Raw genomic sequence first — 22,733 nt, 5'->3', positions numbered from 1 at the left:
TGGCTGGTTCTCGTTTTCTGTTTGCGTCTACTTTTGTTTATGCGACTTCGATTTCGCGTGCTTGCCTAATAACGTCCTTTACGCGTTGTGCAGCGTTTGTGGGATTCGTTACAGGCCATCCCGAGCGTCGCTTATTTTTGTGGCGATCGTTCGAGTTTGCGGAACACGTATTTCGGTATAACTCTTTGGCAAATTGGTTTATGAATGTTTGGGCAATTTTTTTTAGGTCGTTGGTTTTTCTAGGATAGTTTGTCACACACAATCATATATTTCGCTACACATAAGTAACATTCCATCATGAGGCAATAATAATATGTCATGTAGTTTATGATAGGCTTCTATGGGTAGTTATTTGCGCCTGGCTTGGTACCACTTCTATCGCAGATCCAACACATGCCCCGATCGAGGTAGTGTCTTCAACAGACGAATTTCGCCCGAGAGGCCAATCACGATGTAAGCCAAGGGGGCATGCACCAATGAGAGGGACCTAATGGGCGAGCGATTGGGTTTGGGACGGGTGTACTACTAGCGAAAGTGTCGAGTGGACAACATTCGAAGCGTATGCACCCCCCGGTTGGCGATGGGTATCCTTAGTCCCAACTCTCGAGATGAAACATCAAGGGAGCCAAGATTCGTTATGCGGTTCTGTCCATTCACATTAATATGCTGATTTTCAGGTCGTCCCAACTTGATGGGGAAATAAACGCGGAGTAGGATCGTTTCACCCTTCGGCTATTTTGATTACCTACAAGCACGAGTATTTCCTTCACTATCCCCAGTGGAGTCGCCACTGTGAGGGGGTCGAAAAAGCACGAGGCTAATGCGTGACCTTGTCCCTCGTGGGTGTGACGTTTCTTTTTGTCAAATCAAGTGTAATTGGATTTCCTGTGAGTTTACACCCAATTGACTAGTAATATAGGAGTCGCCATTCAGTTTTTAACGACAATGAGAAAAACTGAAAAAACCCGGTTATCGTGACATAAAGGGAGTGCAATTATGTTTGACCACGACGGCCGTAGGTTCCCTTGTGATCCCTAGTGTGGGGATCTCTCAACATACACCCGCAAGGTAGAGATTGAGGGTTCGGGGGACTGTAACTACCGAGAGGAGTGTTCGCTCATCGATAACTCCAGAGGCAGGATATCCTTACTAGCTCAGCATAAATAATTGAAGGGACATGCGTTAACTATTAAACTAATCTGAGTTGATTTTAACAATATGCAACATATAATACTAGATCGATCGCGATTATCTGATTTAGATTGTTTTAAGGGACCTAGCATGATAATCCAATTTCCCAACATATTATCTTTATTAAGCGTGATAGAACAATCAGATTTAATTAGTTTAACAGTTCATAAAAGGGCGAGGAAAGCAATTAAACCATGGAAAAGGGACACATTACGACGCACCCTTGAGAGGTGCGTCACGGTTCTCAGAAAACTAACCACTTTGACTTTGCTATTTCTCCTTTTATTTAACAAATCTCAAATTATGGGACAGGATACGTTCTGTTCGATTTATGGATCGATTGCGACAGAACGCGTGATCAGTTTTTGCAGCGTGAGGCTTAGGCTTAGGGGTTTAGAGTCAATACTCAGAATAATAATTGTGTGTCCTTTTTTTTCACGTCGAACTTGGGCTATATTTATAGAAAAGAGTTCGTGGAAAGATAAAATTGTAGAGCTCTAATCCACAAGGAATTAGGAAAGAATACGTCCCAGGTAATTTCAGCGCCCAGAGCCAGGCGTTGAAAATAGGATCTGAGCTGTTTTCTTAGTCAGATTCGGATTCCTAGAATCCGGAGTGTTTGAGATTTAATCGAGTCTTTTAGTGCGTATTAACCTTGTGACGGAATGTGTCTGGGCCCGTTACGAACTCTAGGCTCGTTAGGATTTTAATTAATACGTAACTCTTATTTTCGAATTATACTAGGAATAGGATTCCTCTTGCAAATTCCTCTTTTAGGATTTATGTTGGAGTGCAACACCTAATTCTGACAGGTTTCTATCTTTTATGACTTGCCACTTTTAGCAACTACCCGTTACGGCATTTACTATTTTTAGCAGGTTTCCATAAATAGCAGGTTTCGTGTGAAATGAAAAGGGGTGATCGAGATTCGTTATTTCATAGGAGATGCGTTGTCAAGTGGAGATTTATGCTTTCATCATTGAACCTTCCCTTTCGGGAATGGGGACAAAAGTAGATGTCTACACCTATGTTCATGTTCAAGCTCGTTTATTAAGCGAGCTTCAAAAGTTGTTCAAGCTCGGCTCATTTAATAAATAAACGAACATGAACGAGCTTTAAACGAGCCCGAGCCCGAGTAGTTTATTGACCGGCTCGGCTCATTTACACCCCTAAGATTAATATAATTGGGAGTGAGGACCATGACATGACAAAAATAAAAAGTGTACTCCCTCCGTCACGGAATACTTGCATCGCTTTCCTTATAAAGCCGTCCCGGATTACTTGCACCGATAAAATTTTATTAATATTATATCAACTACCCCTTTCACATGTCATTTTGTGGTCCCATGCACCCTCCCCTACCCCCCTTTAAAAATTTGACACATATCCCTATTTATATTTAAAAAATACCCCACTATCAACTACCATTTAATCAGGGCCGATTCTGGGGCGGCGCGGGGTGAGCGACAGAACAGGGCCCCAAAATTAATTTCAAATATAGTATAATTATCTTTCTAAATATACACAAACACTAAATTGCAGTATTGGTTAAGGTGATGGGCAAATAAAGAAGCAGTCAGGGTTCGAATCCGCTTACTAAAAAAATTGCATTTTTGATTTTCGGAAACATGACAGCTGCACTTTGACTCCTTGTTTTTTTATACTTCGTATTTATTTTTGATACGTTGATTCCTATGTACACGCGCGCTAGCTACCTATATTTTGACTCCACTGTTTTTTTATATAATTGTTTTTAATACTAAGATTCCTATGTACAATGGATTATGAGAACCATCAATTTTGATTCATTCATCCATTCTTTCCCATTTCTCATCCAATTATTGAAAATCTCATCCTTACATTGTTTATCAAATCTCGTTTTCAACGGCTAAATTTCCAATATTACCATGAAATTGATAATATTATACAGTTGTTTCTCTTTCTAATTTCATTGTATTTTCAGTTTAATTTTGCCAAAATTTTAACTAAATTATGCGAATTTTCTTTAACTTTTGTCAATATTTTTAATTAAATGTTGAATATTCATTGGTATTTTTATTTTATTTTTATGTTTATCATTTTGAAAAAAATTATAAGTTAAGGTTTTATTGTGTAATAAAAATTGTATATTCAATTAAAGTAATTAATTGAGGACCCCATTTTAAGAAATTGCACAGGGCCCTATTATCGTGTCGTAATCGTAGCCCCGACACTGCATTTAATTAAATAATAAGTCAATTACTTTGTATTAAACTCTGCGCCGGTCAAACCGGTTCAAGTATTCCGGGACGAAGGGAGTATCATTTATTAAAATACGGCCGATTGCTCCTTAACCAAGGTCTCGGGTTCGAGCTTTGGGTATTGAATAAATCTCAACTGGGAGGGATGCTGCCCAACGAGGTACCCATACAAACTCACGCGTGAGATTAGTCCACTCGCCGAATGCGGTGAGAATTCCTTGTAGTAGAACCAAAAAAATATGGTCGTATAAAAAAAGTATATAATTTAATAAAATGCGGAGGGAATAATTATTTTTTTTAAATTAAAAACTCAAAACTAATAGAAAAATTAAATTATAATAATCCAACATTTTCCTAGTAATCCATTAACAGTCCCACCTATACGATATTTCTAGATGATCCAATATTTGATACATATTATCTTTAAATGGACCTCGTTAAATTACCACATGCCGATTTAAATTTCCAAACTACCAATCTAACATGGATACCGAATAGACCCTAAACTTTTGCCCCCCTCCAATCCAACCTTCTTTTTCTGCTTCCTCCGCTAAACCATTGCCGCCTTCTCTGGCCACTGCAGAAGTCTCTATTTCAGCAGCAAGAACAACAACAAAAAGAGTAGCAGCAGCCATGAAGTTGGACGTGAATGCTCTTAGATACCTCTCCAAAGATGATTTCCGGGTTCTCACTGCCGTTGAGATGGGCATGCGCAATGTAATCATCTTCTTTCTTCTTTTTCTCTGCCCTTTTACCCATTAATCTCCTGAATTAATCACCTTTTTGTGTATTGGTTTCTGTTAATTGTCAAATTTGCAGCATGAAATCGTCCCTGCTGAGCTAATTGATCGCATTGCTTCCCTCAGGTAATTCCTGTTCAATTTCCCAATTTCAATTGTTAAAGGGTGATTAATAGTTGTGAAAATATGTGGTTAAGTAAATAATAATAACACCGATTGACGCGTGAATTCTAACTGGTTTAATTTATTTATTTGAATGATTGAATATAGACATGGAGGTACTTATAAAGTGCTCAAGAATTTGCTTAAGCACAAGCTGGTTCATCATGACTCTTCTAAATGTTAGTCACTTGTTCTTTGCTCTTTTTGAACATTATTCTGTAATCTTTTTTTTTTTTGGGTATTAAATTGTTGCGACTTTTTTTTTTGGTTCAGATGATGGTTTTAGGTTAACCTATCTAGGGTATGATTTTCTCGCAATTAAGACATTGGTTAATCGTGGGGTTTTCACGGCAGTTGGTCGTCAAATTGGAGTTGGGAAGGAATCTGGTAATGCCTAATTATGTTTTTAGCTTACTTCCTTGTTGTAGCTGTAGTGAAAAGATACTAAAACGAAGCAATTTTGCTTTTTTGTGGGTTTAAGATATATTTGAGGTCCAAAATGAAGATGGGACTGTTATGGCAATGAAGCTGCACAGACTTGGTAGAGTTTCCTTTAGGGCTGTCAAGGCGAAACGTGACTACTTGAGGCACAGGAGTAGTTATAACTGGCTGTATTTATCTCGTCTTGCAGCGCTGAAGGAATTTTCTTTTATGAAGGTTCGACTTATTTGTTCACTCATTGAATATGTTTGGATTGTTAATTGTTTCTAGCTTGAAGTTTGTAGCCTTACTTTGATAGGCGTTGGAAGACCATGACTTTCCTGTACCAAAGGCTGTTGACTGCAATCGGCACTGTGTGATTATGTCCCTTATCCCAGGCTTTCCACTGTAAGGATTCCTTCTTTTACGCTACGCATCGCGAAAATATATTATACTAGATTAAATTGTAGTGATCCTTTGGAATACTCTCTTCTCTGTGCAAAGATTTTCTCTTACTTTAATCTATTCCGTGTGACTTTCTCTTAAGTTAAAGAAACTCATATGAGACCAACCATTTTGCCTCTTTCTACCATCATAACACTGTAAGTAAATCCTTCATGATATTGGGTTAAAGTCGAAGACTGTCAATTTGGAACAAAGGTAATATCTACTTTTCTTATTGGATAAATGAGTGGAACATATCTAATTTTAGGTGGAATATAATCAACCATAAAGGGATTTTGAGTTGTATTAGGCTTATTGGTGGTTGACTTGAATAAGGATTAAATATAGGTGGTACAATTTTCCGTGGATTACGGGTTCTTGTACAATCCTACTTAGGTTCTAAGTTCTAACTATGCAGCGTTGAAAACAGTTGTTCGTCAGAGAGAGAGAGAGAATTTTGTTGATATATGGATCTAAGGATATGAGTTTGACTGGATTTGTATCGATGAAGGAAAAAGCAAGAGGAGAGAGGAAATTTATGGGCGAAGGAGGGAATGACTAAGAAGGGCAGAGAGTGCTTTTCCCCAAAAAAACAAAAGTATGGAACTACTAAAAGTGGTTATCTCTTTTCCATTGTTGTTTTACGAAAACTTAACAATATTTGTTTTTTTCAACACTTAACCTGAACAAGTTGTGTATTATTTATGAAGAAAAAACGGAAAACCAAAAACTGCATCATTCCCCAAGTAGCCCTCTTTTATCAAATTGTGATTTTTGTTTTAGAGAGGTCAGAGAAAAAAGAAATATCTAAGTGTCTTTGGTAGTGAGGGTGAAGAGATTGGATTGGAGTACATTTGCTTTTATGTAATCCTTGAAATTGTGGAAAGACTAATGTAGGATACTGGGGTGCAAGTTAAATATATAATAGTCATAGTTCAGTTGTGCATTGCTAGTTGCTACCCTTTGAAGGCTTTGCAAAATTGCAAGGATACCCTTTTCATTTTAAAATTTAGTTTGTATGTTTGGTTTCCTGTAAATGGATCATAAATATGGAGCGAGTCAACAAGTGCACTCTAAATTTCCATTGGATTTGTTTTTTTTCTTAGAAGTATGTGATAAAGTGATAATTAATCTACTTTTCTTTGGATAAGCAAGCTCCTTTTGTTCTGATTTGTTAATTTTCTTTTCTCATGCTCTCTACTTGCAAGTTGCAACCTTACAGTTCGTTTTCGTTCTCTTTTCCACTTTCTCGTGCAACTGTTTCTCTAACTTTTGATATTAATGTTTGTGGTGGAGGTAAGTTAAGTGCATACTGACCTTATTTCCTCTTAACTTAGTGTGCAGGTCAAGGAATTGGAAAACCCGGATATTATTTTCGAAACTGTAATAGGTTTAATTGTTCGTTTGGCTGAGCACGGACTTATCCATTGTGACTTTAACGAATTCAACATCATGGTATTCATCTTTTCTCCCCCCTCCCCCCCTAACCCTAAAAAAAAAACCCAATCACCCTTGGCTGTTGAAAGCTTCTCACATGGCTAGCTATCTTTATAGTTGAGTGAGTTGGAATTGTGGGGTTCCCCATACCTTGGTGTTTCTATCTTCTGTGCTTACAGTTCAGCCTTTTAGATTTACTCCATTCTTATTTAAAGTTTGCAAGTTTACGGTTCAATTGTTTATACCTTCATAGTTGTTGCAGTTACCAATTTTTTCTCTGGCCCTAAATTTTTCTTCGTTCCTTGTAGATTAATGACGATGAGAAGGTGACCATGATTGATTTCCCACAGATGGTATCCGTATCTCATCGCAATGCGCAAATGTGTGTAGTAATTTTCAAGTCATCACTATCAGACTACATTTACCTGTTGAAAATGAAGATATAGAGCAGATAGAGAGCTGTCTGTCTTTTGTCCAAACAAAATTTAATAAGTATTACTCTACCTTGTCCAATTTGCAGGTACTTCGACCGTGATGTTGAATGCATTTTCAAATTTTTCAAGAAAAGGTAGTGTGGATTTTCTAACTTCCTAGGACCTTTTTCCTTGCCTTCATATATTTAATACATGTATGCTAATTTGTTTTATTCCGAGTTATTATTTTAAAGTTTCTTAAACTTTTCCCTCTTTGTACTATTCCACTACTTGTTATAACATTTGTTCTCTATGTTCCTGAAGAAAATAAAAGGAGGGGTTCCTTAAATTAGATAAGAATGCCATACTGTCTTAAGCCAGGGCATGTACCAAGGCTTCTTCTTAAGAGTGGGGTGTTCCGGTGTATGGAGGACCACTGAATACAAAGAGAGTATTCACTACACCCTTCTCATTGAAGTGGCTCCTGCCTGCTACTTTGTAACTGATAAGAAGCAGATTAAGCTTTAATAAAACGTATGTTTCAGTCTTTATCAACCCTGAGCTGAAGTGTAATCCCCTGCAAGTTAACATGCAAAAACTTGTGGCAGATATTAGTTTGTGGCATTTTAGACATGTTAGAATTGAATGTGCCCATAGTCATTGTTACTTGCTATTTCTTGAGCGATAAAAATGTGGCAATTTAATTAGTTATGTCACAAGGATGTTCTTAAGAAGCAAAAACTTGTACTGCGTGTAAGTTGAAATAAACGGTTAATCCCTTGGCCCCTTGTATTGAGATGACTTGATGTCTTCGACAGACCTTTATGATAAAATTATTAGTTTTACTCTGAGTCCTTCTAAAATTGGAAGCCCAAATAAGATAAGGGCAACAACTGTTTGTTCTGATCATTCGCTGACCCTGCACATTTCTCTTTACAGATTTAAGCTTACATATGAACTGCTGTCGGATGAGGCTGATGATAATGGGGAAACAGATGATAATAGCAGGCCAAGCTTCTCCTCAATTTTAAAAAATGGTGATTCTTTAGACAAGGAACTTGCTGCAAGTGGATTCACCAAAAAGGACCAGGAGGAACTTGAAAGGGTATTGCAGCAAATCTTTTTGCTTCTACTATTATTTTCATTTTTTTCCGGTGACGTCCTATACAACCTCTGTGGTAGGTGTTGAAATGGGTGTTAGAAGACAGTATTCCATCGGCGCTAACAACTTGATGTTATTCTACTTCACTTTGCACCCAGCTGACATGTACCCTAAAGTTAACAATATTCATAATATTGCTTTCTCTCGTCTGCATTGCCTTACATTGCTTCTATTGTCTCCTACTGCAGAATTCGGAGTTATAGCGTTAGGGTCAACGTTTTGGGGGATATGTTGACTGAGTTTCTTTGGGTTAAATTCTTTTTCTCATCTATATCACCTTTCAAGGCATTGCAGTGCTTCTACTGGTTTGATGGGGGGTGGGTTAAATGCTTTCTCTCATCTACATCGCTGTTCAAAAATAGGCTGACTGTTCTGTGTGTTTCATGTCTTGGAGACATGTTCATAAAAAAACAGATTTAGTCCAACTGTTAGGTTTAGTTCATTAGCTTAATTATTTTCCTATCTACTACAATCTTATGACAGTTATCACTTACATGCCTTAGTTATAATAACCTAACCCTGCAATCCTTCATTAACCCTTTTTTTTTTCTTTTCCTTTCAAGTTCAAGGTTCTTCCTAGCTTGAGGTATTCACTTTGACATTATGCTCATTAGAGTTAAATACAAAATTCTAGAAAATATTTACCAGGTGATTACACTAGGTGGGTATCTCAACATATGATTACACAAGTTCTCTTCCCCCACTTGGGACTTGGGAGACCATTGAACATCTTATTCCTCTCTATTTGAATTTTTCGCCCTAACTGCCCATTTCTTGGCATACCAGGTATTTTGGCTCTCTTTTTGATCCCTCATGGTTTCATTTGGAAGCCCTAGGTTCCTTTGAGTAAAGTTCTCATTGTATTCTTGTGCTTGACAAAGTTTTTTAAGCCTCTTGGAAGAGGATACCCTTACAAGCTGATTCCACTGTCATCGGTCTCTGTTTTTTTTAAATGGGTTTATGTGGTCTTGGTTATTTGATTATGTTAAGTGTTGGTTCTTCAACCTACCTTTGCCACATCATAAAATAGTGCTTTTATTTGGAATAAGGGAAAAAATTCATAACAACACGCTGTTTTCTCTTTGGATATCCTATGGAGGTTTGGCGGTAAAGAGGAAAGGAACTTGTCGGTGTCCCTTAGATTATTGGACGGAGTTAAACATCTGAATTTCTTTAAAAATAATAGTTAGTTAGTTTGAAATATGGATGAGTTAGCAATCAGATATTGCACCTTGAAAGAAAGTAACCAATGGAACTTTGAGGGCTTAGCTTTTCCTTAACAAGGTTTGAAATTTCGTTTTTAAGGCTTTTGTATGGCTACTGTCAAGTTTTAGCCTTTGAGCATTTGCCAATTCTTGAGTTTGTGAATCAATTGCTCAATGTTAGCTCAAGGGCATGAATGTCATTTGTCCTTGGCTCTCTTTTGGTATACATGTGACCCATCACACACCCTTGGCGCCTTTCCATTATCTTTACTTGGTCCATGATTTTTGTAATTAAGCACAACAGACCCCATATATTTCTTCTCCTCTCACTTTGCTCCATTGTCATTTGGTCATTCCTCTTTCTTTTCTCATCAATTGGCTTCCCCTACTAATGAAGCATACACACTTTGTTTGGCTATTTTGTGGAGGGAAAAGAAGGAAAAGGAGTGAGATTCCATTTTCCTTCCAAATCTTTGCAAAAATGGATGAGTTTGATTTATTAAAAGGGGAAGGAAAATGTATCCCTCCAATTCCCTTAACTTACCTCCCTTTCCCTCCAAATCTTCCTATCCAAACACATTGTTAGTGTTCAAGCTACAAATACCCCTGTATGCTTTGTTATTTGTAGCATATAGTGTTCAGCTAAAAATGCCCCCTATATGCTTTGTTATCTAAGATACTAAAGAGTTGATAGAGATTCGAAACTTGGGAGAGAAGATATATTTTTAACTAAAACGAGGTTAAAAAAAATTGGGACATCCATTTAAGGGAAGTATGAAAAATATCGTGAGATGGGAGAAGTACAAAATAATTCAGATTTCATCCACTTTGTTCTCTCTCTTAGAAAAAATCTGACTACAAGCTTTACGAAAACATAGAATCACAGACCTCCCACTTTTATGGTGACGGAAGCAAGGGCGAGGAATTGCCAACATGTAAGGTGTGACCGTGGAAAACTCTGATGAAGATGGTTCCAAAGACCATGTTGGGAAGAGGAGATCTCGGGGCACAGGGTTGCCGAGGTTAATAGGATCAAAAGTTTAAACCGTGAATTTCTCTGACACCGCGACTTCTTCTAAAACGTCAGCTTACAAGATTCATCTTGTAGCTCCTTTTAACTTCGCATGGCTCTTCTTTGTCTGTCACTTGATTTTTCTCTTGTGGTTCAAATTCAGTCATACGTATTTTGTTCTATTCACTCTTTTATATAGCATCATAAACAGTAGGCTGAAGATTGAGCTAGTTGATTTGTTGCATGGTGATATCTATTATTTTCTGTCACGTACTTGAGCTTCTTTAGATTAATTTTAAGTTCTTTCTAAGCCTTCTTAATGATTTTATCTGTTCAGGAATCTTCTTTGTCACATTGTTGATGATTTTGTTCACAGTTTTCTATTTGTATCAATAGTCTTAATGCTTGAATTTTTAAAATTCTTGCACTACTTGATCATAGGTTTCATCCTCTGACTCATGGTGAGAGATACATATCGGACTTGAACTCCTCAAGCCAAAAAAACAAGGAGAAAAGAAAAGCATGAATCAGCTTTATATGATAATAGGAACTCTCCTTGGGATTTGAACTCCTCAAGCCAAAAAAACAAGGAGAAAAGAAAAGCATGAATCAGCTTTATATGATAATAGGAACTCTCCTTGGGATGTACCTTTAGCTTATACTTTCTAAGAAATATCAAGGATTTGTTAAGTAATGTGCCTGTGCAAGATACCATTTTGATGGGATACCAAAATTGAGCTGCCATCGCCTTTTATGTTATTTTAGGGGCAGCTGTTATTATTTCTTCTTTCTTATGGCAAGCTGCCATTTGCTGTTATACATGTCAATTGTATCTATTGTTTGTTGGGATTCTAATTTGTTCTTTGATTGCCAGTTCATTGAAGGGACTTCAAAGGACTCAAACTTTGGCGATGAAGAAGAAACAGATGATGATTCAGGTACTGAAGATGAATCAATCGCCTGTCACCAGACAATTGACAATTCAAATGACACAGACATCAAGAACTTTGAATCACTGGGTTTAACAAAGCAGGTACCGTCTACTAATCTTCTGTCATCGTAGTTGAATCTGGAGTTGCAAGTTGCAACTGATCCCTTTTCTAATACCGTTTTTATTTAGTTCGGGTATTGACTTTTCAACTACTATGGCGGAGTTTCCTTAGTGCTATTTTGCTATATGACATGCTGCTGAATTTTGTTCTTATCAGAAGTAAATCTGACAAGAAACTTTTCAAAAGAGTTATTTTCTTATATACCTGTATTGAATTTAGTGATCCATTTTCCTTCTATCAGAGATGAATATATTCCAAATGCCACACTTATGGTTCCTTCTATCTGATTGAGCGTAAGTGTTACATGTATAATCCCTATGGCCCATTTAAACTGTGTGGAAAATCTCAGCTAATATTAAATAGAAACAATATGAGGTAATGGACTTATGGTGGTCACAACACGCAAGTTCTTTGATGCTGGGGGTAGCTTTGGTGCCAGAGCCCACAAATCAGCACATCTGTTGTCAACTTGTCACTTTCTCTTATTTTTTTGCATTTTATATGGTGAAGGCAACATACTGTCTTTGACCATGACGGTCTGCTTTATCGACGTCAATTAATGAAAGTTGAACCTTTATTTAGAATTTCATGTTTTAGATCTCTTTTGCCTGTGAAACCGATCATCTAATCACATCTGACTCTGAGTCATCGTGATCCATAACATGCCTTTTCTGATCTGCTATATACTTGTATTTCTTAAAATTTTTGCCATTCGTTTTCCTGAATGGCATTGTGCACTCTGTTGACTACAACATAGTTTATGCCTCTATTCTTTGATAGGACGCAATAGAACGCGAATGTGATGCAGAAGACAACGAAGATATTTCTTCTACAGCTCCAAGCAATTCAGAGGTGCAGAGCAGCGGTGACGAGGTTTGTAATTTTGTATCCTCCTGTTTCCACCATGATTACGTGTATGTATCTAACACACTTCCTGTAGGGGAAAAGAATATGAATGACAATAATGAATTAATGATTGTAGTTGCTTGCTTTGCATTCATTTTTTACTTTGGTTCATTTTTCTTGTTTTCCTCAGATTTTAGTAGAAGTATTTAAGCCTTAGTAAAACTCAAATTGAACTAAACGGTTTTGAATTATGGATCACTTGGTCTGATTCTAGCTAGAGAATATAACATGGCACCCTCAAAGTGAGGCAACTGTGCGATAGCTTTTGTATAAACCATGTCTTTGTATGAGTAGTTATAGTGATGTCAACTTATTGTTTCAGTTCCTCGTATTAGAAAGGGTACCCAACTGAGATTACTCCCTATTTGTTTGCTTGGGCATTTGAATTTCATGTGATGGATTTCAGGGTTCTGTTATTTAAATTTTATTACTTATTAGAAGAATGACTGGTGGCTCAGGTGGACCTTTTCCCCTTTATTTTTGTTTGTGGGGGGGGGGGGGGGGGGGGTTAGGGTTTGGCCGTGTGGGTGGGAGTGGTGAGGTTCTGTGGTAGTGGATTTTAGAAATAACATTTTTATTACTCCGATAAATCTTAAGAGTGCTTAACTGCTTTCTAGGGTAATGCAAAGAACTCAAAAACCAAAAGGAAAAAATGAAACTCCGAAAGCTGCTGGATGTGATAAAAGCAAATTGCTTTTCGAATACAATTTGCAGAATCTTTCTGTTAAGTGCTAACTTGAACATGAATAATCTGAATGATTTCCTTCTCCAGATGAGATTTGATAATTCAAGCATACACATTATATAGTGTATAATCCTAATCTTGTGAAATGGAGCCTTTTTGGCTGGTTTTTTTGTTTGTTTGTTTGTTCTGTGGCTAATAAGGATAATTCTTTTTCGGAGTAGAGCTATAAATCAGGAGGATTTGTTGGACACAGAGTTCAGCCTGCGTCCCTTTGATTCTGTACTCTTGGAGATGCTTTCAGTGATATATAAACTTAAATTGCAGTTTTTCCTATTGATTTCCTTAGTGCTTTCCTTGTCTTCTAGCTTATTGTTTTGTCATTTTACTGCTGATTTTATTTTTTTGTTAAAGGAAAATAGGCGAAAAAAAATCTGAACTGTTGGGAGTCATTAAAATAGTAATCTGATGTAAACATTAGCATTGTGCATCACAAACTGCAACATAGTTTGCAAAAGATAACATAACAACATCTGGAAATGATATATTTGTGAGAATAGTCCATTGATGCTTAAAAATATTTTTTGACTCCAAAATATCAAACTAATATGTTAAGTAATTAACTTAGTTTAATCAAATACTCCACAGTTATTTGTTCTAACATTGTCAACCTTCCTGCATATTTTTGTCTCCTTTCATATCTAAGCAAAATAATAGTAATAATTTAATTAAGCCACATTTTTGTTTAAGATTTCTCTATCTTTTCTAATCTCTACATCTCTCTGCTATGTCTAAGGAGTTCTATGGAGTTCAGATCAATACCTAAAATATTAATCCTTTTAAAGTTCTTGAAAATTACCATACTCGTTGATTCTTTGAAGATTAAGCAATTAAAAACACTTTTCATTTGCAATTTTTATATCTTCTTATATACAAGAAAGGATCGGTTGAGAAATGAGGTAACTAGAGAGAAAGTAGGGGTTACACCGACTGAGAACAAGATGAGGGATAATCGACTAACGTGGTTTGGTCATGTAAGAAGGGGACAAAATGATGCGCCCGTTAGGAGGCTTGAAGAGTGGCAAACTGATAGCATTATGAGGGGTAGGGGAAGACCAAAGAAATTTAGAAGCGGGTGATTGAGATTGATATGAGTTGATTGGTGAATGAGGAAAATATGATGTTTGATAGGGCAGAGTGGAGGGAGATAATATATGAACATGACTTCTTTTTTTCTAGTTTCCTTTCCAAACTTCTCTCCTTTATCATATTTTTTTGGGTCTTCGAATTGGTCTTTAACATATTTGTGTTTCTTCTTTAAACTGACATTGTTTTCTTCTTCTTTATTTTTCGTGTCTCAATTAGTTGTTGCCCTCACCTTCACTTTCTCAATTTTGCGTGTTTACTCTTTTTAACTTAACCTTTAACTTCTCTTGCCTCACGTTTCGCTGATGGTTCCTTATAGCTGACCGTAAATCATTTTGGGACTATGGCTTTGTTGTTGTTGTTGCAGCACTCTTTGGGAATGTTAATCCATCTGTGTTAAATTGTCTAAATAACTTCTGTCTGCACATTGATGAAAAAGTCGGTTGACTTTCTGGAATGTTGTACAAGTCACTTGAGTTTATAAGAATTCTCAATTACATTAGCCCAGCCCTGTTGTAGAAGCTCTCTTCAATAACTTATGATTAGTACTCCGTAGTTAAGTATAGTACTATTTTCAACAGTAGGAAAAAGCTGGTGGTAAATCTCGGTGATCAGATACATTACAATCATATGCAATTCTGTTACTCTTAATCTTGGAAGTTATCACTTTCCATGAAAGTTCGAGCTGGGACTTGAGCTTCCCACATTGAAACCTGTTTGACTAATAGGCACTGATTTATTCAACCCAAAGAATTTCCGGCATGGTCTAAAATTTACCGCGATATATTTCCAGATGTAGCTACAGGCTACTTTCCAAATACTCAGGTCAAACAGGCCAAGTCCTCTGAAAACCTTGTTTTGCCCACGATGCACAGCTGGATGCTTGTATTGATTTATAAATTTATATTACTTGGGATAAATATGTACTTGCACCTTGATCATGACCTGCACCTCTTGCTCTCTAAACCTTAGGATTACTGGTGTCTAGCCAAAAGTTACTCTCTCATTTTTCCCTGCTTCCTATTATCTAAAGTAAATGTGTGCCATTTGCAAGTGTCCGTTTGGCGTGTAGCTGGGTAAAAACCTGAGTATAGGACTTTATTAAATTTCTTTTTTTAGAGTTCCTGCCTTCTACGTATTGATTGGGTAGTTTGAGTTCATATTCGGAATTGTAGCCTTACAGCCATTGCAGGTCATAGGTTGAGAACATTAGATATGCCCATTAGGTTGGCTATTGATTCCTAGGCAGGGTTGTTTTAACTCAGGAAATTCAGTGAGAAACAAAATGTGTTAATCATCTGTTAGTCATCATCATATGTTAATCATCTTATTCATCATATGTCAATCCTCTTATTCATGACGACCAGAATACGAGTTATTCATGTGAATCATCTTCAGTTATGCTTAATCACCATAATACGCAAATTCATGCCCTTGTTTTAATGGTCATTGTCCCTCTTACTAGTAACAAACAGGTACCACCAAAAATCAATCTTGTCTGATAAATTTTACGCCACAATAAAACCATGTTGCCCAAATACAAATAATGTACCACAGCAGTTTATACCCGCATCAGTTTAGCTGTGTCCTATGACATGCACCATAAGCCACTTTAGTCTGTAAAATTAACTGGTATGAGAATGGTTTAGGGCCAAAACACGCTTTGTCCCCTCTTCAGAAAGTGAGAAAATAGTTTGTTCGCTTGAATTGCTTCTCATTTCTGCATCATCGTGAAATATGTGATGTTAATGGCCCCTATCCCATGAACCCACCTCGATCCTTCTAAGATATGAGAAGAATTCAGTTTCCAAGATAAAAGCCAAAGCAGTAAATGGTAAAAGTAACTTGGATGTTTTTTTCTGCAATTTCTCGTGTAAAATTTAAAACGTCCACACAATATTAGGGTATTTAATTGGCTGTTGATGCTTTCTGTAATCTTTAGGGTAATATGATATGCTTGTTTTTCTATACATGGAGGCTGACCCTCCTGTCGTACTTTGTAAATTTTGCAAGTAGTAGCTCACCTCAGCTAGGTTTCTATATTAATACTGTTAATTTTATGATATATATTTCCTGGTAAATAAATTGATTTGGACCTTACCAGATGTTTTTCTTTACAGGATAAAACTGATGAAGAAAGTGATGCTGAACTAACAAAACGCCTGGGCAAGCAAAGGCGCAGGGCAATAGCCTCAGCCCATAGGAGGCAAAACCTTAATCACAGAAATTCCTACAAAGACAAAGGTGGCAAGTCGTCACAGAACTCAAAAATTCAAAAACAGGCCATAAGTGGTTGGTAGGAGGTTAAAACTACATAACACCGCATTGAACTTTTTGAGGGAAAACGGAAAAGGATGCAACTCTAGCCAGGTATGTCTATCCATTAACTAAGTAGTTGGATGGAAGAGCGAATTATGAACAACCTAAGCTACAACTGTGTATGTTTTGTTCGTTGGACATCTGGTTCATGTTCATGTTCATGTTCATGTTTATGTTTGTGCAGGTCGTGCGGCATGAAAGGCAGTGATGGCACTGAGATGCTTATCTAATCAAATTCTCGAGTAGAAAGCTTTTTGGAAGAGGATCCTTCTAGGGAAATGTTTATGCGGGGAATATTTTTGGATGAAATGTTTTATGTTTACATTTTTTGATGATGTCATTTTGAATTTTGTAACAGGGGTAACTTTATTTTCAATATGTTTATTTATCTTCTATTTTTGGGATAAAATTGTAATGTAACATTTGATTTTACTTTTTAGCAAGATGGTAGATGTTACCTTCAAAAAAAAAAATTAAAAAATCCACATACTCCGTATCATTTTCCTTCTCGAAAGAACATTGTTTTATGTTTGAATGTACGGCTCTTAGATTTTGGGGGTAAAGAGAGTGTAAATGGAATTATTAAAATAACATTAGAATCAGAAGCAAATTGAACAATTTTTCTAACCATATCAGAATACATGCAAATCACAGGGGTTGTTTTTTCGCATATCAGATATGTGTGGAAACACACATATCAGCTAAAAGACAAATAGCTAAAAGACAAAATAGGAAGTACCATTCTGTAAAAAAAAGTACCATTCTGTAAAAAATAGTACCATTCTGTTAAAAAAAGTACCATTTTTATTTTAAAAAGTACCATTTAATTTCTTTTTTGTCCGTTTTCCTATTTTGTCTTTTGCTATGATATGTATTTGCAAGCACATATCTGATATCCGAAAATACTTCCTCCAAATCACATAACTGTGAAGACATACAATATGGGATGCATTCCCTCCCTTAGATGCTCCCAAATCGAACACAAGTTTAGGACTTCAAGTGTTGCCCCTCCGTAGTAGTCCACAGTACGTTTGGATCCGCCTTAATTCGAGTAGCTTAGAATCTCAATGTAAGGTATAAACGGGATTGGGATCTAACTTTAGGTGATGGGCAAAGTATTAACTCGCGTTAAATGCTTAATTACACTAAATAAAATAATATGGAAAAGACCCTTTTTTATAGTGCATCAGAAAGTTCTAGAATACAATAAAACCTAATTTCATTTGATTAAGAACAACATTTAGGTAGATCTAGAAAACTAGCATAACGTCCCAACCAAGACCAACCGATTGTGTGGTGTTGCTTGCGGCCCAAGTAACTTGCATGACAAGTTACCTTGGCGCCCAAGTCAACCATGGGCTCGTGTGCCTTGCGGGTTGGCCCAGGCGCGCTGCGTTGGCCTACCTTACGTTCCATGCAGGCTGGGGATGGCTCTGCGCTGCTTGCTCTGTTGCCCATGGCCGCTTGGCTGGTTTCGTGTTGGCCTATGCAGGCTGGTTTCGCTGCTTGCTCTGTTGCCGCCTGGCTAGCGCTGCTCATGGCACGCCCATGGGCTTGCCTTGCGGCGAGCTCATGGGCTGCGATGCACGCGGTGAAGAAAATAATGATCTTGGTCCAAATTTGCATTTAATGCTAAGTCTAATTAATGCGGTTCAATATTGATTAAACAAGTTATTATTCAGTGAGATCAAGTGATCTGAATGCCTAGCTAGAGGTCGCTTCAGTTTAAGTGGATTAAAAATATTAATGCCATAACTTGCTCTTGACTGAACCCATAGGGTCACACAAATAGTACGTAAACGGATCAATTATTTAGGTGAATATAATATTCAGTAAATACTCTAATTATGGATATTCGGAAATGATGGATGTTGGTTCCAGTGGCTGCTAAACAAATCATCAAAAGGCAAAGAAAAAATATTTGCCGGAAAGGAAGATATTGTCGGAAACGAAAATATGGTTCATAACGGAAATATAAATATTATCGAAGTCGAAGATATTACCTGCAACGGAAATATGATTCATATCGGAAAATATTATCGGAAATAGAAATATTGCGGAATCGAAAATATTACCGGAATTGGAAATTTTGTCCGAATCGGAAATATTGTCGGATCAGAAATATTACCGAAAACGGAAATATTGTTCGAGTCGGAAATAAATTCCGGAATCGAAAAACAAATTGGTAGCACGACGAGTGACAGGCCAGCAAACAAGGTCGACTTATCGCTGGACGAGCCAGCCCACGAAGCGCAGTGGTAGCGCCGAGCACAAGACCCAGCGCAAGACCCAGCGCAAGCGCCAGCGCGCAAGGCACAGGCCCACACGCGCAGCGCCAACGTCAGGCCCAGCGCCCAACTGCTGGGCAGCGCATGGCTGTGCGGTGTGTGTGCGAGCAAGATTTGGGCGCCAAGCTCACTTGCACGACAAGTAGCTTGGGCCACAAGCTGGCCGGTTTTCCTAATCCTAGGTGATTAGGATTATCCTAAACTTCCTAGTCCTAGGTGTTTGGGATTATCCTAAACTCTCCTAATCCTAGTTGGATTCGCCTACCTATTTTCCTATAAATATATGACTCATGGTCATAAATTTAACACATATCAATTCAGTTGAATTTGCCTATCACAAGAGTGAAATCCCAATTCCATAAACACCTTAGATTAGATCCTAGTTGGTTGAACCTAAGGCGGATCCGAACATGCTATGGACTTTCTACGGAGGGACGACGTTTAGCATTCTAACTTGTTCTAGTTCGGTTCGGGAGCAGCTTGGGAAAGCAAGCATCACAAAGTATGTATTCTGAATTATGCTAATTGATTATGTGCATTTTTTTTGGATTTTGGGAATATATGGTTTTTACGCATGCAATTGGTTTGTTCATAACCTTACACGGGGCCCTTGGCCCGTGCTTCAGGCTCATGGACCGAGTTTCGCGTTTCCGATTTGTTTTCGAATTCCGGTAATATTTCGATTCGAATAATATTTCCATTTTCGTCAATATCTTCGTCTCTTAGTATATTCTCGACTTTGCCTTTTGATGATTTGTTTAGCTCCCTCTGGAACCAAAATCCATCATTTTCGATTATCCATTTATTAGAGTATTTACTTGCTATTATATTTACCTAAATACATGATCCACATACTATTTGTTTGACACGGCGGGTAATTCAAGATTAATTTGTAGTATTAATAATATTAATTCCACTTGATCTGAAAGCGGCCTCCAACTAGGCATTCCGATCATTTCATCTCACTGAATAATTAACTTGTTTAATTAATCTGAACCGCGTTTATTAGATTTCCTAATAAATGCATTAAATGCAAACTTGGAGCACAGACATATTTCCTTCAAACAAATAGTAGGTCACGTTTGATTAGTTATAAGGTCGAATATGATGTATTGAACTATATAGATCACTAGTTTAAACAAGTTTTAACTTGCGAGTCAAATAAGCTCGTTTGACAACAACTATATCATGTCAGTTAAAATGTAGTATTATGTATATGGATTAGTTAGTTGAATATGAATTAATAACTTACAAATTTCACGACTTGTACATGTGATTACTCTAACAAGATAAGCGTTGATTTGATGATGGTCATAATTACCAATTCAAATTAAAACCCCGTAAGACCATATCTAACAAGACTATAAGTTTGTAACTATATAATTTATGTGACAATAACTATATAATATTATTAATACGTAATATGTATCTCTATAAAACTATATATGTATAACAGTACAATTGTATTAGGATTTAGGACTATACAGCAACAAGTCAAATTACTCTATACAATTTACTCGTTTGGTAAATAATAATTCGATTAAACGGTTGATATGATTTATTGAATTATATTACTATTTAAACAGGTTGAGTAACAAATAATATCATTTTAGTTAAAATGTAGCATTATGTTTAGAGATTAGTTAGTAGAACATTATTTAATAACTTATTTGTGTTATAGTCGTTAAATTCATAAGTTATTAATAAGTATTTGCGTAATACCCTAATAATTCTTGCTTTTATAAAACCATTTTCTTAATGATTAAATACAAGAATTACTAGAAACCAAAATCCAACTTAAATAAAACAATCCAATAACTAAACTTTCTCCAGACAATTATCAATAATATAGTTAACAATAAATGCAAGTATAAAATCTCTCTCAATATCCCCATCCAGAATGTTGACTTTAATTGCAAGTCACCTCTAGGAATCCTTCTTAGAAAATGCTACTCCCCAACAACGCAAGTGCAATTGATGGAGCATCATAGGGTCATTAAGGTAAAGACCATGACCAAAAGACATGAAAGCACGTAATCAACAAAAGACGAGTACTGCAAGCTAAACCAAATCCTAAAACTAGTCATGCTTCACTCTCGAAAGAAATAACTGATTTCACATGCAAAAGCCATATCCGTAATGAAGGAAATGTGTCCTTCACCCAAGGTGCATTAGTCTAATACCAAGGTTCAGATTAATTACGAACAATTAACTCAGTGAGATCAAGTGATCGGAACAGCTGGCTGGAGCAATGCTTCTGATCAGTGAGTTCTAATATATATTAGGCTCACAACTTATTCTTGAATGAACCTATAAGTTCACACCATTGACATGTAACAGATCACCGGATTAAATGAATCGGAAATTCATTTAATAGCTTTTCGGGAATTAGTTCGGAAAAACATAAATATACCATATGACGTTGGATCGGAATCGTATATCGTATTGCGTATATTCATAATCTAGGCGAAACGAATAATCGTATCGTACGACGGTGATTCGTCAAGTACTATACGATAAACAATAGTCGTAAGGCATTGGTCGCGAATACGAGAAGGCAAGCTGCCGGTCCGACGAGCCAAGCGCGCAAGGCCCATCAGGCGCAGCAGCGCGAGGAGCAAGGCACATGGCCCGCGGCTAGGCGCGCGCGGGACAACAACAGCAGCAACGCACAACAACGCGACCCAAGGCCTACAGCTGTGTGGCTGCGCGTGCTCGTGGGCTTGTGCGGGCAAGCTGGCCGACCTTGGCCTTTGTGCTTTGGTCGGTTGGTGTTATAACCTTAGGGTTATAACACCACCCCTCCCCTTATGTTTTTCCAACACTTTACCTTACGTACGTAATTCAGTTTACCAAAATCAAAAGAGAAACCCTAAACTCTTTTGAGCTTCCATTCAAACTGTTCTTCCCTAAAAGCAAAATATCTTGAGTGACTTCTAAGCCATCAATCTCAAGACGAATCTAAACTTGTAGGTGAACCAAGTAGAGGAACGACATCTGGAGTTCTTGTTCGTGTTCGTGATACGTTGAATCTAGGGAAAACACTCTAAGTCTGTTTGATCTGTACTTTATACATGGTTCCTGGCTTTGGGGATTATTCCGCTGCGTTAATATGTTTTTAATTGTATTCCCCTACAGTGGTATCATGAGCAACATGTATTTAAGTACTTTTTGGCATGTTATAGTATTTGTGACATTGTCGGATTTTTTCTAAATTTTTCGTGAATTTTTAGAATGTTTCTAGATTATCGGATAGATAGTAGAAAATGTTCTGAATTAGTAAAATGTCGGAAATTCAATTTTTATGACCCTAATCTGATTGAAATAGGCGTTTTAAGATCAAATCATGTGAACAGAATCGCAAAAATAGGCCCCGAAGTTCGTGTTTTTGGGCGTTTTTGTTAATTAATGAATTAAATTAACAAATTTGGAATTTTTTTAATTAATTACTCGATCTATACTACTCAGAATTAGTTGAAAATTTTCCCTACTGTTCTACGGTATATTTTAAAATTATGGTAAATGTTTCGGCGATAAATATTTAGTATAAACCCTAATTTGATTTTTTTTTTCTAATTTAATGAATTTTCTATCGTAAATTGATTTTGTTCATTATTTAGATATGGAAATTTATTTAGGTGGAATGGGGAATATAATTTCATGTTTAAATGGCAAATTTAAAATTTATGGATTAAAATTTTGATTAGATTCGTTAATTTTAATCGATCACCTAAACCAAATTTGATAAAAATCTGAAATTTAACTGTTTAGAACGATTTAAAGTTTTGGATTGGATTATCAAACTTATTCAAATTTTTGTTGATATTGATCGTTCATTAAATTTGAATAATTTGTTAGCCTAGATTTATTATTTTTCATTAATTGGATTGTATGAAATTTAGTAAAATCAATCA

At 36.7% G+C, this 22,733-nt stretch overlaps 1 protein-coding gene across 1 annotated transcript; it reads left to right on the top strand.

The window, feature by feature from the left end:
• Window positions 1-3,902: 3,902 nt before the first annotated feature.
• On the top strand, window positions 3,903-17,018 carry LOC110806034 (uncharacterized). The gene is made up of 14 exons (XM_022011672.2): window positions 3,903-4,148; window positions 4,251-4,297; window positions 4,442-4,512; window positions 4,607-4,720; window positions 4,815-4,990; window positions 5,073-5,161; window positions 6,535-6,652; window positions 6,943-7,016; window positions 7,155-7,202; window positions 7,987-8,152; window positions 11,301-11,459; window positions 12,259-12,351; window positions 16,333-16,582; window positions 16,716-17,018. The coding sequence occupies exons 1-13, from the start codon at window positions 4,065-4,067 to the stop codon at window positions 16,510-16,512; spliced, it is 1,419 nt and encodes a 472-aa protein (XP_021867364.1). The 5' UTR covers window positions 3,903-4,064; the 3' UTR covers window positions 16,513-16,582; window positions 16,716-17,018.
• The last annotated feature ends 5,715 nt before the right edge of the window (window positions 17,019-22,733 follow it).

This window comes from Spinacia oleracea, chromosome 1, assembly GCF_020520425.1.
Source record: "Spinacia oleracea cultivar Varoflay chromosome 1, BTI_SOV_V1, whole genome shotgun sequence".
In the NCBI taxonomy this organism is placed as follows: Eukaryota; Viridiplantae; Streptophyta; class Magnoliopsida; order Caryophyllales; family Amaranthaceae; genus Spinacia; species Spinacia oleracea.
This window is presented reverse-complemented; position numbering and strand designations above follow the sequence as displayed.